The sequence below is a fragment of the Fundulus heteroclitus genome, chromosome 24 (genome assembly GCF_011125445.2).
Source record: "Fundulus heteroclitus isolate FHET01 chromosome 24, MU-UCD_Fhet_4.1, whole genome shotgun sequence".
Taxonomy (NCBI): Eukaryota; Metazoa; Chordata; class Actinopteri; order Cyprinodontiformes; family Fundulidae; genus Fundulus; species Fundulus heteroclitus.
In genome coordinates, this window is record NC_046384.1 from 21,181,057 (window position 1) to 21,194,714 (window position 13,658).

At 40.7% G+C, this 13,658-nt stretch overlaps 1 protein-coding gene across 2 annotated transcripts; it reads left to right on the forward strand.

Annotated features, from left to right (window-relative positions):
- The first annotated feature begins 16 nt into the window (after positions 1–16).
- Positions 17–13,084, forward strand: LOC105915461 (chloride intracellular channel protein 4). Of its 2 annotated transcripts, XM_012849573.3 has the most exons (7): positions 17–122; positions 434–2,940; positions 6,949–7,058; positions 10,272–10,397; positions 10,548–10,654; positions 12,398–12,579; positions 12,687–13,084. In XM_012849573.3, exons 2-7 carry the CDS (start codon positions 559–561, stop codon positions 12,849–12,851), a joined length of 3,072 nt encoding a protein of 1,023 aa, XP_012705027.3. In that variant the 5' UTR covers positions 17–122; positions 434–558; the 3' UTR covers positions 12,852–13,084. The 2 variants fall into 2 exon arrangements, with proteins under 2 accessions (XP_012705027.3, XP_035983891.1); XM_036127998.1 differs by lacking the exons at positions 17–122; positions 434–2,940 and adding an exon at positions 4,483–5,041.
- The last annotated feature ends 574 nt before the right edge of the window (positions 13,085–13,658 follow it).

Sequence of the window (13,658 nt, forward strand, 5' to 3'; positions counted from 1 at the left end):
GAGAGGAGGAGTAAAAGAAAGAGTAAGAGGGAGGGAGAATGTGTAGGTATATCCAACAGTCGCTAACAAACACAAGCACAGGAGCCTCACATCAAGAAGTAAAAGACAAGGAAATCCTTGAGGTGGATGTTATTTATGCTGTATTCTTCAAGCTCTTCATTTCTGAAGTTTTGGAATCTGTGTTTTGAGGAAACCTACAAATCCTGCTTCCATGATTATTAAGGTTTGGTAAATTTTCATCTCTGATTTGTTCTGGATTTAACGACTACTGTAGTTTTTATTCCATTGGTTAGAAACATCTGATAAATTGTGCCACCATTTTAGACATTCTGTCTTCAGATTTCTTAAGATTCATCATAGAACCAAGGTTCTGCACTTGACCTAAGCAACAAACTGAGATGAACGTTTTTTCTTTTTATTTCCATGAATACAGAGTCTATTTTCAGCTGTCCCTGAAGCTCAAAGAAAGTCCTAAACTTAATCAAGTCAAACTTATCCTGGAGAACCCGGGCAGCATTTGTTCTGGATTAAATTCCATCGTTCGGTAAAAGGCTCCTCATGGCTCAGTTCAGCTCCTGCCAACACCCAGACCTGTCAAACAGAGCCGTTGTCTACAGCCCAGTGGCCATCTGTTCAGACGGGGATGCCCAGAGCGGTCAAGAGGATGAGGAGGCAATGGGGGAATATGAAGATGTGGAACTAGCAGAGGAGGTGGATGAAGATGTCTTGCTCTTAGCAGCGGAAGGACACGGGGAAGCTGATGACAGTCTGAATGAATCAAAAGAGCAAAGTGAAAATGAATACGCGAGGAGAAGTGGTGTGGCTCCACTACGACCTGAAGAAACAAGCCAAGCCAAGGAAGGAGTGGAAAGTGTAAATGAGGGAACAGAAGTGGGGGACGAAGATCGGGCAAAGTTTGCTGAACAGACGACAGACAAAGAATGTGAGACCATCTGTGAGAATCTAAGTTCTTCACCTGTATCAGTAGGGGTTGAAAAGGTTAATCCCCAAATATTGGACATCAGCGAAGTCCACAAAGAGGATGGAAGAGATGATCTAAGCGAAGCAGAACAAAGCACTGAAACAGATCCAACAGTTGAGACAAGAAACCGGGACTCCAGTGTAAAGGAAGTCCATGCTGATTGCTTTGATGCATGTACGAGGCAGTCAGGAGATGGAACCGTGTGTTCTGCTTGGAAAACCTCAGAAAACACAATCCAACATCCTGACCATGTCGAGGAAGACTTGAGCCAGGTTCGTAGTCACGATAGTCCATGCCAAAGCAACGACTGCACCCGTGTCGGCGCACTCGACCAAGCTGAAGACAGACGGCTAATCACTCACCATCAAGAGGAGATGAAAAACGCAGACAGAAAAAACAGCTTAGATGTCGTGACAAACGTGCCTCCGGCGGAAAACAATGAGTGTCCGGAGGAGGCGCAGACCAAAGATACGGAGGCCCCGAAGAACTTAAGAGACGCAAATACCATCTCGGCTACGTACGATCGCCATTCTGACGAGGCGACCAAGTCAGGAAGTGAAGCAGATGAGGATACAGACCCAGGAACACTGATCGCCGTGACTTCAGGAAGACATTCACTGTCAGACGGCGGTGATGAGATAACGATAAGAGCAAAAAATATCGGCGAGAAAGATCATCAGGGCAGGGCCGCCACTGTGAAGGATGCGAGAAAGACCTGTCAGGAGATCGTGAGACAATTAGTGTCTCGGGAGAAAGATACAGGAAGGGGTCTTCCAGAAATGCAAAAAGAAAAGTTTTGTCAGCTTGAAAGCCAGACTGATAAAGTTCCTCCCGAACCGGTTGAGCAGCATGAGGAGGGTGCGCCTGCAGATGGACGAGAAGATCATACTTTTGATAAGGAGAAGGAAGCGTCTGAAGTGAACAAAAAAGCTGAAGTCCCATTAAAAGAAAATACATCTACAACAGATGAAGGAGGCAAAATGCAGGAGCATCCTTTGCAAGATCTCAGCAGGGTCCAAATAGATCAGGCGGACGAGCTAGAACATCAAGAACACAGGCGACCGGCTGGAGACGAGGAGATTGAACAAGAAAAGGCCGCAGAAAAGGAAGTGGACATGGGAGAGGAACCTGTCACTGTTTTAGATGATTACATTGTAGAGACAACCGAGATCCCGAGCACTCAACTCACAACACGGCCTTTTGGTGCTACCACGGAGGGTGAGGTGAATCAAGATCTCCAAAAAGAGACGATGGAAGCAGGAAGAGAAAAGGGAGAGGATAAAGAGAAAGACGTCCAAGAGGAAGAAAAGAGTACCAAAGAAGTTATCAATGACAAAGATGGCGAGGAAGAGAAGTCAAACAAACATAAGGAGAAGAACGACAATCAGATGTTAGATGATGGAGAGAAAGACTCAGAAAACGAGAGAGAATTTAAAGGACTGAAGCCCGCAGCAGAGAATGGGATTGACGGTGTCCAACCGCAACCACTTTGGAAAGAGGGATGCGGGAAACCAAAGCAACTGTCAACCATGAGAAAAGCTGATGGCTGGATTAAAAGAGACCATCAAGGTGAAGGGATGGGTGAGGGGGTTAAGGACTGGAGAAAAGACCTGAGGCCTTATAGAAGAAACACCTGGGAGAGCGAAAGGACGGGCCAAGAACCGGTGATGAAAGAACAAGTGCCTCAACAGAAATGTTCAGGGAAGAAGGAGGACTGGATGAAAGAGTTGAAGTCAGTGATCAAAGATGAATCCCTGTCCAAAAAAACAAAACATGACCAAGTGAAGAAGAAGCGAGTGGTGCTGCTGGAAGACGGCCAGTCATATACACCACAGCGAGAGGAGACGATCCCGGAGGAGAAGGAGGAGGTCAAGCAGATCTTCCGCAGGAAAGTGGAGGGCCATCCTGAACACAGAACTCTTCAGGACGAACACCATGAAATCTGTCTCTATGTGAAGGTAACGCTCACACATCACCTCAAACGTGCACCCTGGTTTTAAATGCACCAAAGCCAGTGTCTTAATTTCTAATTTACTAGTTGTACTAAAATACTACGCTGAACATCAAACTGACAAATCTTACTACTAACCCTAAAGCTTGAGGTCCCGGTCATAGAATCTTGTTGACCTTGGCACATAAAAAATGAAAATGAAGTTGTTTTTTTAAAGGAACACGTTTCATTGACTTTGTAGGCTGGAGTTTGAAACTACCACTTCTACACACAACTGGTAGACCTGGGCAGAGCAGTGCCGCTACCGGAAACACCCATAGATGTCATTGATAAACACAGCAGCAACAAGGGAAGAGAACATTACAGAGCCCCAAGAAATTTTGAAAAAGCGCTGACGTAAAGGGGCTGAGTAAAAATGTATGTTCCAGTAGGTGGCGAGTAGGTTATGGGTGAGAGGTGAAACGTCTTCAAGAAACAAGAGAAGAAGTCCAGTGTCCTTTCACCAAAGCATTGACTATTGTCATGTCCTGGATGACTGAGCAGCGATGCTTGCCACACCTTTCAGATTTGGACTTGAAAATACTGTTAAAGACAAAGATTCCACTTCACAATTGTGCAAAACTTTGTTTTGTTCTGTCACACAAGTTATAGTGAGGTTCGAGTTGGAACTTGGCAGAGTGCTAAGAAGTCCAACGGGTGAGAATGCTAATGCAAGGCAACAGAAACTGAAACTGAATGGGGGACTGAAAAACATTTAAAGGATTGCAGGCTCTTGTACTGAAAGTACTTTTCTCAAGTTAGCATATCTGGTTGGATCTGCATTCCAGCACCACCATCAGAAACATCCATGGCACTCATTGATAGCATCACTCCCTCCGTGACTGCCGTCCTACTCTTAAACTTAAACATGAACATTAAAGGTCCTCCAGGGAGCCGAACCAAGGTTAAAGAATGCCACCAAAGAACTCCTGGAGACTTTTTTTTGTCTCCAGCCACCAAACGGAGATAAACTCTTTAAGCAAAAGATATCAAAAGATCTGATAATACTACCAGGAAGCAGTGTTGTAGTAGTCAAGTCCGAGACTCGAACTCGAGTCCGAGTCATTAGCTAAATTTAGAGACCCGCGACTTGACTTGGACTTGAGCACTGATGACTCGAACTTGGACTCGGACTCCTACATTCAGATCATTCTGACTCGGAGATTGAGAAAAAGACTCGACTTTTTTTTATATATCATTAGGCTATAATTTTAACATGTCATTAGAATATTATTTGGTGTATGATTTTAATATCTAAATTATTAGTGCAATGAGGTGGAGTGTGGATTTTTTTTGTTTAAAAACATGTAGGCTATGCTTACTTTAGTGCGGAACTTAGACTCGACTTGGATCAATAGGGACTCGACTCGGACTTGACTCGGATGAGTAGTGGACTTGACTCGGACTCGACTCAGATTTTTTTTTTTATGACTTGGACTTCACTCGGACTTGAACACTGGAGACTCGAACATGGACTCGGACTCGAGGCATAGTGACTTGACTACAACACTGCCAGGAAGTCACCTCCAATACCTCTATGCATTTCATTAAGAACATGCCCCCACTGGGATTTGTGGCGCATGCATGTGTGGTTTGACACGCTGCTTCCTTTATCCTATTAGGTCGGTGCTGTTCTAATCCAACAGACAAGGTAGCCAGCTCTACTTCAGGTATGCAATCCTAGTGGCAGGGGAAAGAATAACACATTAAGGTACTTGGTTCTTCCATCATGATAGACTTGTTGCCTGGTGTGAGAGTTTAGACGTGAATATAGAGTTGTGTTTTCCTCGTCGCCACGCATCAGCTCATTCTGCTCTCTGTTTGAGCCGTAGTTCTGTTACCAGGGTACGAATAACAGAGGGAATTAGCGGAGGTCCAACTCCACAATGGGGGGGGTGGGGGTATGTGAGTTGTGCCTCAAACATTTGCACAACAAGCTTACACACCACGAGACCGCAGATTCAAACAATAGCCTCTTTTATCGGGGCCTCTGCGGCACAGACTGAGGTAGATGAAAATGTGGACCTCGTTGCGGTCGGCTGCGTGGAATGGTTACGTGGCCGACCCAGGTATGGAGAAGTTCTGTTTCAGCTTCGGCATCAGTTCATCTAGCATTAACATCTGCTTTGTCTCTTTTATTTTTGATGTGAAAACCTGTGACTCTGCAGTGTACCTCTGCCGTCCTGCTCCCAGCAGCAGGCTAATCTCTCCATTTTTGCTCTTTAAGCTGATTAGCATGCTCCTTGATGTTGAGGTCTTCTACTTCAGGAGGGTTGCTGGTCACATATACTCTGTCCTTCTGCTGTGTGCATGTTAAACGTGTTACACCTCAGAGTCTACTCTTCAGATTCATTCTTAATATCTTAGGGTTGTCTACATCCAAAATGAAGAGACCATAGACTCTGGGAAACATCAGACATGCTTGTAGTCTTTTACATCAGACACACAGCTCTCTTATCCAGCTTTTGGAGTGGACATGCCTTGCCATCAGTTTCAAAATAATATGTCTAAGGGATAAAAAAGATGCCACTCCAACCAGAGGCATTTTTAGGGTCCTGAAACATTGGGGGCTAAGCTCAACCCACAAATAATTACACTTTCTTACAGAGCACAAACGCTTTTGAGTAAGTTAATATAAAAAATAATGTATTGTGCTAATTCTTATAAGCAGGGTTTCTGAATAAATATGACTGAGTGTGTATTAAACAAACAACTTTAACTACCCTTTGACCTGGCCATTTCTAATTGTTACCAGCTGCAGGAAAACACCAACAAAAATCTAGAGTTCATAATTGATAAGAATGTTTTCATACGTTGTTTTTTTTTTGGTTGTGAAATTAGACATTTATTCTTTTTTGATTTTCTTTTCATTCCCTCTGAGAAAGGTTGCATCTAAATTCAAAGAAATCAGGCTTGTAAAGGGTCTAAATGTGATCCCCTACTCATGTCTATACTCACCCACATTATACAATTCTTTGCAAACCCTTTGAAACCACTGTTGCTGTGTTATTTTGGGCCCTATTGTATTTTTATAAAATAGTAAAAAATATGTTTTTGTTATTTTTTTAAATATATTTTGACATTTCTGCATGGACAAGTTACGTGGCTATCACAGGGTTGCTGGCACAAGCCCAACCGCCACCCAACAAGGATACAACAAGAGGTTACAAACAATGTTGGAAATTAACCTTTTTTTTGGCTTGTTTGAAACTTCACTCGTAAAATAACCATGTGGCTACTGTGCCTAGACAGTTTGAGAATAAGTACAAACTCAGGAAGGCGTGTAGTTGCTGCTGCAGTGCTACTTGTGTGCAAAAGTTCAAAAACATGCTATGTTAAACATGCTAGGTAAATTAGCTTTCTCTAAACTGCCCTTCAAGAAGCTGGTGGTTATGAATGTCCTTAATGAATTCTTTATTCTACACGTAAAAACACAAGAAGAGCAAATTCAATGTTTTTTTTGTTTTTTTTAAATGCATGAAAATTCATAAGGAACCATTATGAATTTTCCACTTCAAAGTTGAAGAGGAAAATTCCTGACAGAATTTAGATCATTTAAAGCATATAAAGGTTAGTCTCCAAAAACCTAATTTCATATGCAAAACCAAAAAAGGGGGGATTCTTAGCTCTCCTAAACAATATTTAAAAAATCTTAACTGGTCTTATATTGTTCTTGTGAACTTGATATTGTGTCCTTTATGAGAGCTGGACTTCAACAATCAGCTACTGAATGATAGTGAATTGAAACTTGTGAAGCTGTTTTATGTATTTAAATTGTGGACATTATGCAGAAATAGTTACGTCATAAACATGACGTTTAGATGCTCCAAAATATACAATTTTTAATACAAAGAATATATATATATATATATATATATATATATATATATATATATATATATATATATATATATATATATATATAAATAATTATGCATTTATATGAATTAATGTATTTGTGTACACATGTGTTTAGGCAGGAAGTGACGGAGAGAGCATTGGAAACTGTCCTTTTTCTCAGAGAATCTTCATGATCTTATTGCTGAAAGGAGTCCCCTTCACCGTCACCACAGTGGATGTTAAGAGGTAACTCTTTGCATAGGTGCAGTTCAATTCAGTTTATTTCCACAGCGGCAAATCTCAACACGTCATCTCAGGGCACTTTACAAAAAAGGTACATTCAATCGAATCATACAGGCAGAATCCAAGTCAATCACATACACTGAAATTGATCCTAGTTATTGAATAATCCATCCAGTTACGTTCAGTTCGTTGTTCAAATTGGTTAAAAATAGTTTTCTATCTAAGGAAACCCAGCAGACTTGCAGCATGTCATTGACTTGTACGATTTACTCCTGGATTAATATGTTGCCACAGTGGACAGCCTCTTGCATTGCGCCGTTGATTTTGCAGCAATCCCTCATGCCGAGCATGCATGTAGCGACAGCGCAAAAGAAATCTCCCGTTTAACAGGAGAAACCTCCAGCAGAACCAGACACAGTGTGAACAACCTTCAGCCGACCGGGGGACGGAGCATACACACAGAAGAACTGATCAACGAGTACTTTCTAGGTGAAATAAAATGTAAAAGGAAATGGTTGTACTGGCTTTTTTAGTGGCTTCATCTAGGAGAGAAAATAAACTATTTTTCAGGTCTAGATGATGAAAGAGAGCACATGCAGTTTGTCACAGTAAACACTCAGCTAATTAAAATGTCCAAGATGCTGCTGTACTATCATGCATATTGCATATTATCTCATGTTTTTGTAAAAAGGCTGCTGTTTTCCATTGTTTAACTTTAATATTTAATTTTTAATGTGAGTATGCCATATTATCAATAATTGTACAATACTAAATGCTGGTGTAAGCTTGGCACATCCTCGATGTCTGCACGGCCATATAACGTTATTTTGTCTACCCCTCTGTGCAGCCAAAAGTTGCGGTCAAGCATAAACTGTCCTTTATGCTTTATAGCTGCTTTAAAACTGACTATAGATTAGATTAGCTTGTTTTTTTTTCATCACTACAACTTGCGTGTAACTCTGCCTGTGTCACAGTCACAACCAAATTTGCCCATTGTGGGATGATAAAGGAATTTCTTGTCTTATTGTAGCTTATTTTATGTCTAGGAGAGATACAGGGTTAACCACTGAAAGATGGGCCAACTGTATTATCTATAGAAAATAGAAATTAAGTTTTTGGCAGCAATAGCTCAGTGGAGTCCCTTCTGCAGGGCAGTGACACAGCTGAACAGAACATCAGACCAGATGAGAAGAAAAGAGGAAGAACACATAGTTAAAATAACTGCAAATAATGGAAAAAATTGGAGAGTAGTTGGAGCAAGTAGCAGAGTGAGGGGAAAGGGTAATTATGTCCACCAGCAGCCTAAGCCTACAGCAGCATAGCTACGTAGCTGAGGATTTCCTAAGCCACTCTTAACTACAAGCTTTATTATAAACAAACGTTTTAAGCCAAACCTTAAAAGTAGACAGGGTGTCTCCCTTACGCACTAAAACTGGGAGTTGGTTTCACAAGGGAGAAGCCTGATTACTAAAAGATCTGCACAGCAACTTTCAGTTCTCCAAAGAAAAGTGTATATAAATAGGAAACAAACCAGAATGAGCCTTGTAAACCCAAGTCATGACTATTGTCAATTGTTTAAGATAAACTTTAAAAAAAACCTCGACTTCAATAATTAATCCCAGGTACTTGCAACCGGTGACTAATTCAAGAGTTCTAACTCAGCTAGTTCTCATTAGGGGTATGCTGTCCAAGGAGACAGATGAATTTAAAAAATGCATCTTTTGCAGCAAATGCATCAACACTGCATCAAAGGGGGACAGCAGAAATTCAAATGCCTGGGCGATTCAGTGTGAACAGCAGTAACTTATATAATGATCTGAATAAAAATGGTAGGAGGCTTTTTGTACATAGATTATCAATTTAGATTGTGAAGAAGATTGGGCCTATGGCTAAACCGCACCACACCTTTGATGACATCCAGAAAAGTGGGACCAGTTTCAGTTAGAAGAATAAAACAAGTCTCCTGCTGCGATGAAATGTTAATTTGTTAAAAATTAACATGGTCAGGTTTACAGAACCTTTGATCTAAACAGTAAGCAGTTCATGATAAGACATAGCTCCAGAAGCAGATCTCAAAACGTTTCAGACCTTCTTGCTATCTCGATGTCTGGTGGTTTCAGATAAATAAAATTCAGACGTAGCTTTTTCAATTAAGGAGGCGCATTTGCTGCTGAACTGATAAAACATAAATCCCATCGTCTGCTGTTTGTGTTTTTGTCCATTGGTCCAGGGAGGATCTCTTTCTTTAAGGAGGTTTTGAATTTCAGTGGAAAACCAGGGACTATTACGCCCCTTTAACCTAAATGTATGTAAGGGAGCCTCAAAAATCCGCATCAAAAATTCCTTATGAAAACAAGTCCTGGCCATCTCAATATTAACAAGGAAGGAGTTTTGTTTCCTCTTGGATGGCTTAAACATTGACACTGTCATGACTGAAGTGAAGGAGAACCCAAGCTCAGAGCATTGCATAAGCAAGAAGTTTAATAATAAACAAGGTAAATGTACAAAACATTATTAATCGGGGAGTAAAAAAAAATAGATAAGGAGGTGTTAAGATGGCAGATGTCCATGAACAGTACAGAGGAAAGCAGACAAACCAGCAGAGAAAACCAGGGAGTATATATACAGAGGGAGAGTGTAGAAATGAGGCAGAAGGCAGGTGGATGCAATCAGAAGAAATTAGGAGCAACTGAGACCAGTGAGGGCAGAAAGCTGAAGGACACTGAGAGAAATGCTGAGCTGAGGTTGACGGGAAGAAGACAGGACGATATCTATCCAAATGACACAGAATTAAGAACCCATTCAATGACTAAAATACACTAACTGGTCCACAAAATGAGAACTAATATGTAAACAAACACTAAATGAAAATAACAAAAGAAAGCATGATCCAGGAAACATAAGAAAGTCAAAACACAAACAACCAAGGATCCTAACAGCCTTAAAGTATCCAGTGATTTTACTAATTGGAAGCATGTATAGTAAAATAAGAATAGTCCCGAGCACTGACCCATGAGGTACTCCAAGTTACCCTGAAGTTTGAAGATTTATCATAACAAACACTAGGAATGTAGGTACTGTCTTTAGAGATTGGCATCAAGAATGTTTTCATGAACCTTTTTTGGCCAAGGCGTTGTTGGAAAGAATGCGGACATGTAAAAATTTACTCCTGCATGTTCATCAATTATCAGTTTTGATTGGACTGTGTACCTTCAGAAAGCCGGCGAACCTGCAGGACCTCGCTCCAGGGGTCAATCCTCCTTTCATGACATTCAATGGCAAGGTGAAGGTTGACGTCAACAAGATAGAGGAGTTCCTGGAGGAGAAGCTGGCTCCACCACGGTACACACACACACACACACACACACACCAACACACACACACACAGAGGCTAAGTTTATGCCCACTTTACTGACTGACTCACTACACACCCTGCCAAAAAAACATTAGCTCACAGTTTATTTAGCTCTGCTTTGTGCCCTGAAAATCCAGGTACCCCAGACTAGCTCCCAAACATCGTGAAGCCAACACAGCAGGAATCGACATCTTTGCAAAGTTTTCTGCCTACATCAAAAACTCAAAAAGAGAGACCCATGATGGTAAGAGACAGATCCTACGGTTTGGATAACAAACGGTTTGCTTTACTGGTGGGCCAAGCCCTCTGCATCTATGAGTAGAGTAGCTAGACAATGCCCTCATCTGGTAAGTATGTGGTAGTGCAGTCCTATTGAGCCAATGCCATGCTGTTCCTGGAGGCTTCAGGGTAAGTAGAGATCAATGATCAGTCAGTCTAATGATGTCCAAGCAATGCTTTTCCCACAGTGTGATGTCTGAATGTCTAGTTGCTTTTGTTGTTGAGTAGCGATCGGAATCATGCAAGTCTGTCTGTCAAATGATTGGGATGTTTTTGGTTTGGTGCAGTGGTGATGTTCATGATGTTTCATTTCTGGATCTGTCAGGATTTTGTCAAAACGACTATGAGATTTTCTCAAAGAAGCCCTGCTTTATCTCTCAGGTCTTCAGATTGTTTTTTTTTTTTTGTTTTTTAAACTATTCACATTTTGAACATTATTTCTGGTGTAATCATTGAGGTTAAAATTGTGATGCCCATTACGCTAATACACGCTAATACACACAGTAATTATAAAAGGTTGATCCCAGTCAGATTATTTATTTAGCATTTTTAGCTAAACAGAATAAATGCTATCACCACCAGTATAATAATTAACTTTGACATGGAACATATTCAGTGAATACACACCTAGGGTTACCATAAAGGCATTCATTCTCATTTTGATCAGGAGCGTCTTTTTTTTTTCTTTTTGCTCCAATCTGAATGAATGAATGTCTTTGATAAATATGTCAAAATATACAAAGCTTTGCAAAAGTATCTATGACCTTTTGGCACTTTTGTATTTAATTCTGTTCCAAACACTAACTTAAATTGGATTTAGCTGAGATTTTATGTGACATACATCATACGTCATATTCATATTGATGAAAAGTTAATCTATTTCAGTCAGTCAGTTCACTAAGGCAAACGCATAGATTATAGATTATCACAGATTGATGATGTTTTAAAGCCTTTGTTTCGGTTAATTACGATTTTTTATCACCTCCACCCAAAAAAAAAAAAGCTTTTAAGATTAGAATAGTATAATGAAAAGTTTTTCCCAATGTTTTTTCCTAAATGTGCTTTTAATGTGACAAACAAGCCTCTTAGAAATGCATATTATAATTTATTGAATATGACATAGTAGTGCACCAAGTATTCAAATATGTAATTTTATCAAAGAGTAATCATTTCTACGGTCTATACTGTCTTTTTTTGAAAAAAAAAGAAAAAGAAAACCCAAGCTTCCAGAGGTGATGTTGCTGTCTACTGTAAACAAGACTCTTCATTCTCTGTATAAGTTTAAATGTTGGAAGGAAGTCGTTGTTGTTGCCTTTCTATATCTGTAGTCTTCAGCCCACATTTTACTTACTGAAAGCTTTTCTCTACAAAACAGATATCTGAAGATGAAATCCTAATGGTGTGATTGACGTTATGAAATCAACTGTGCGCCCAGTGTCGATGTATACAGGTCACGTTGCTGTAAAAGTGACCTGTATTTGTATCACCTATAACCACTTGGATTATTCATATGGATGCTTAAGTGTATGGGTTGGGTAGAGTAGGTGTGTGTGAATCAGTTAGGTGTGTATGCCACTTTGTCACCTGGAGGTGCGAAGTTGTTGGAATGGTGAGAGGGGTAGAAACTTCGCAGCGCTGGGAGCAACAAAGTGAACATTGCTCCGGTTTTATGGTTTAGCTCTTTCTTTCTGTTCCTCTGTGGTTAAAGCCTTAGAGAGAGCCTTGCTGAAGTCTCTCCTTCATCTTGATGAATTTCTGAGGACTCCCCTGTCTGAGGAGATTGACGCAGACGCTGCCGGAGACCTGCCTGAGTCATCCAGGAGCTTCCTGGACGGGCCCGACCTCACCCTGGCAGACTGCAACCTGCTGCCCAAGCTACACATTCTAAAGGTTCGCTCGCTAACGCATAACACCTTGTTGTCAGCGGGGCTCGTGTGACTTGTTCCTCTAAACGGGATCAGCCACGAGTGCTCATCGCTCTCCGGTTTCTTCTTCAGGTTGTAACGAAGAGATATCGCGGTTTCGAGATCCCTGCAGAAATGACGGGTGTTTGGAGATATCTGACCTGTGCCTACCAAAGGAAAGAGTTTACAAGCACCTGCCCTGCAGAAAGGGAGATCGAGTTCGTCTATCGGGACGCTGCAAAACAATTGAAAATCTAAGGTTTTGGCTCACCGGAAAGAAATTCTGAATAAGATACAAGTTCCACGATTAGCTAGTTGGAAAGTTTAGCGTCAACATCAAGGGAGAGGAGAGTTAAAATGTAACCAAGCAGGATCTGATGTGAATTCCTAGATTTTATATAGAGGCAGAGATTGATTTTATATTGAAGTTATCAGTTACAAATATAAATTATTTTGTGCTTGTGCCCTCACCGGTTGGGCTGCAATGTTTTTTGTGGGTTTTTTTTCTTTATTTCACATTGTGGCAAAGCCAAGTTTACAAAGAAAAAAAAAACACCTGCGTGACAAATGACTTACAACAAAAAATAAAAAAAACACAAACCATGGAATGAAACATGTTTTACTATCACCACAAGTCAATGCCTTGGTTTTTAAACATCTGGTGTCCTTATTGCTTTCCTTTCTAGTTTCTTCTTACAACTGTTAGCAATAGTAACAGGTGTATTCCTTGATGTAGAAGTGCTAAATAAACCTCCTTTCGACATGCCTCAGCCTATTTCCTGTAACTGTGACTTGCTCTCAGTCCCCCGTTAGCTCAGATGAGAACCCTGGTTAAGGTTGGACATCTACATTACCCGGTGTAGTCGATGAAAGAGTTCTGTCCCTCTCTGCTTCTACACTGCTGTTCTCATAAAGCTCCAAAGATATACCTTCAGCCCGAATGAAAAGGAAACCCCAGTAGAAATGAAAGAGGAAGACAGACATTATGGAGAGTATGCAACAAAAACAACTTCACCTGGAATTATTGTTATTGTCTCTGAATGTGATTTTTATTTTAGGACAACA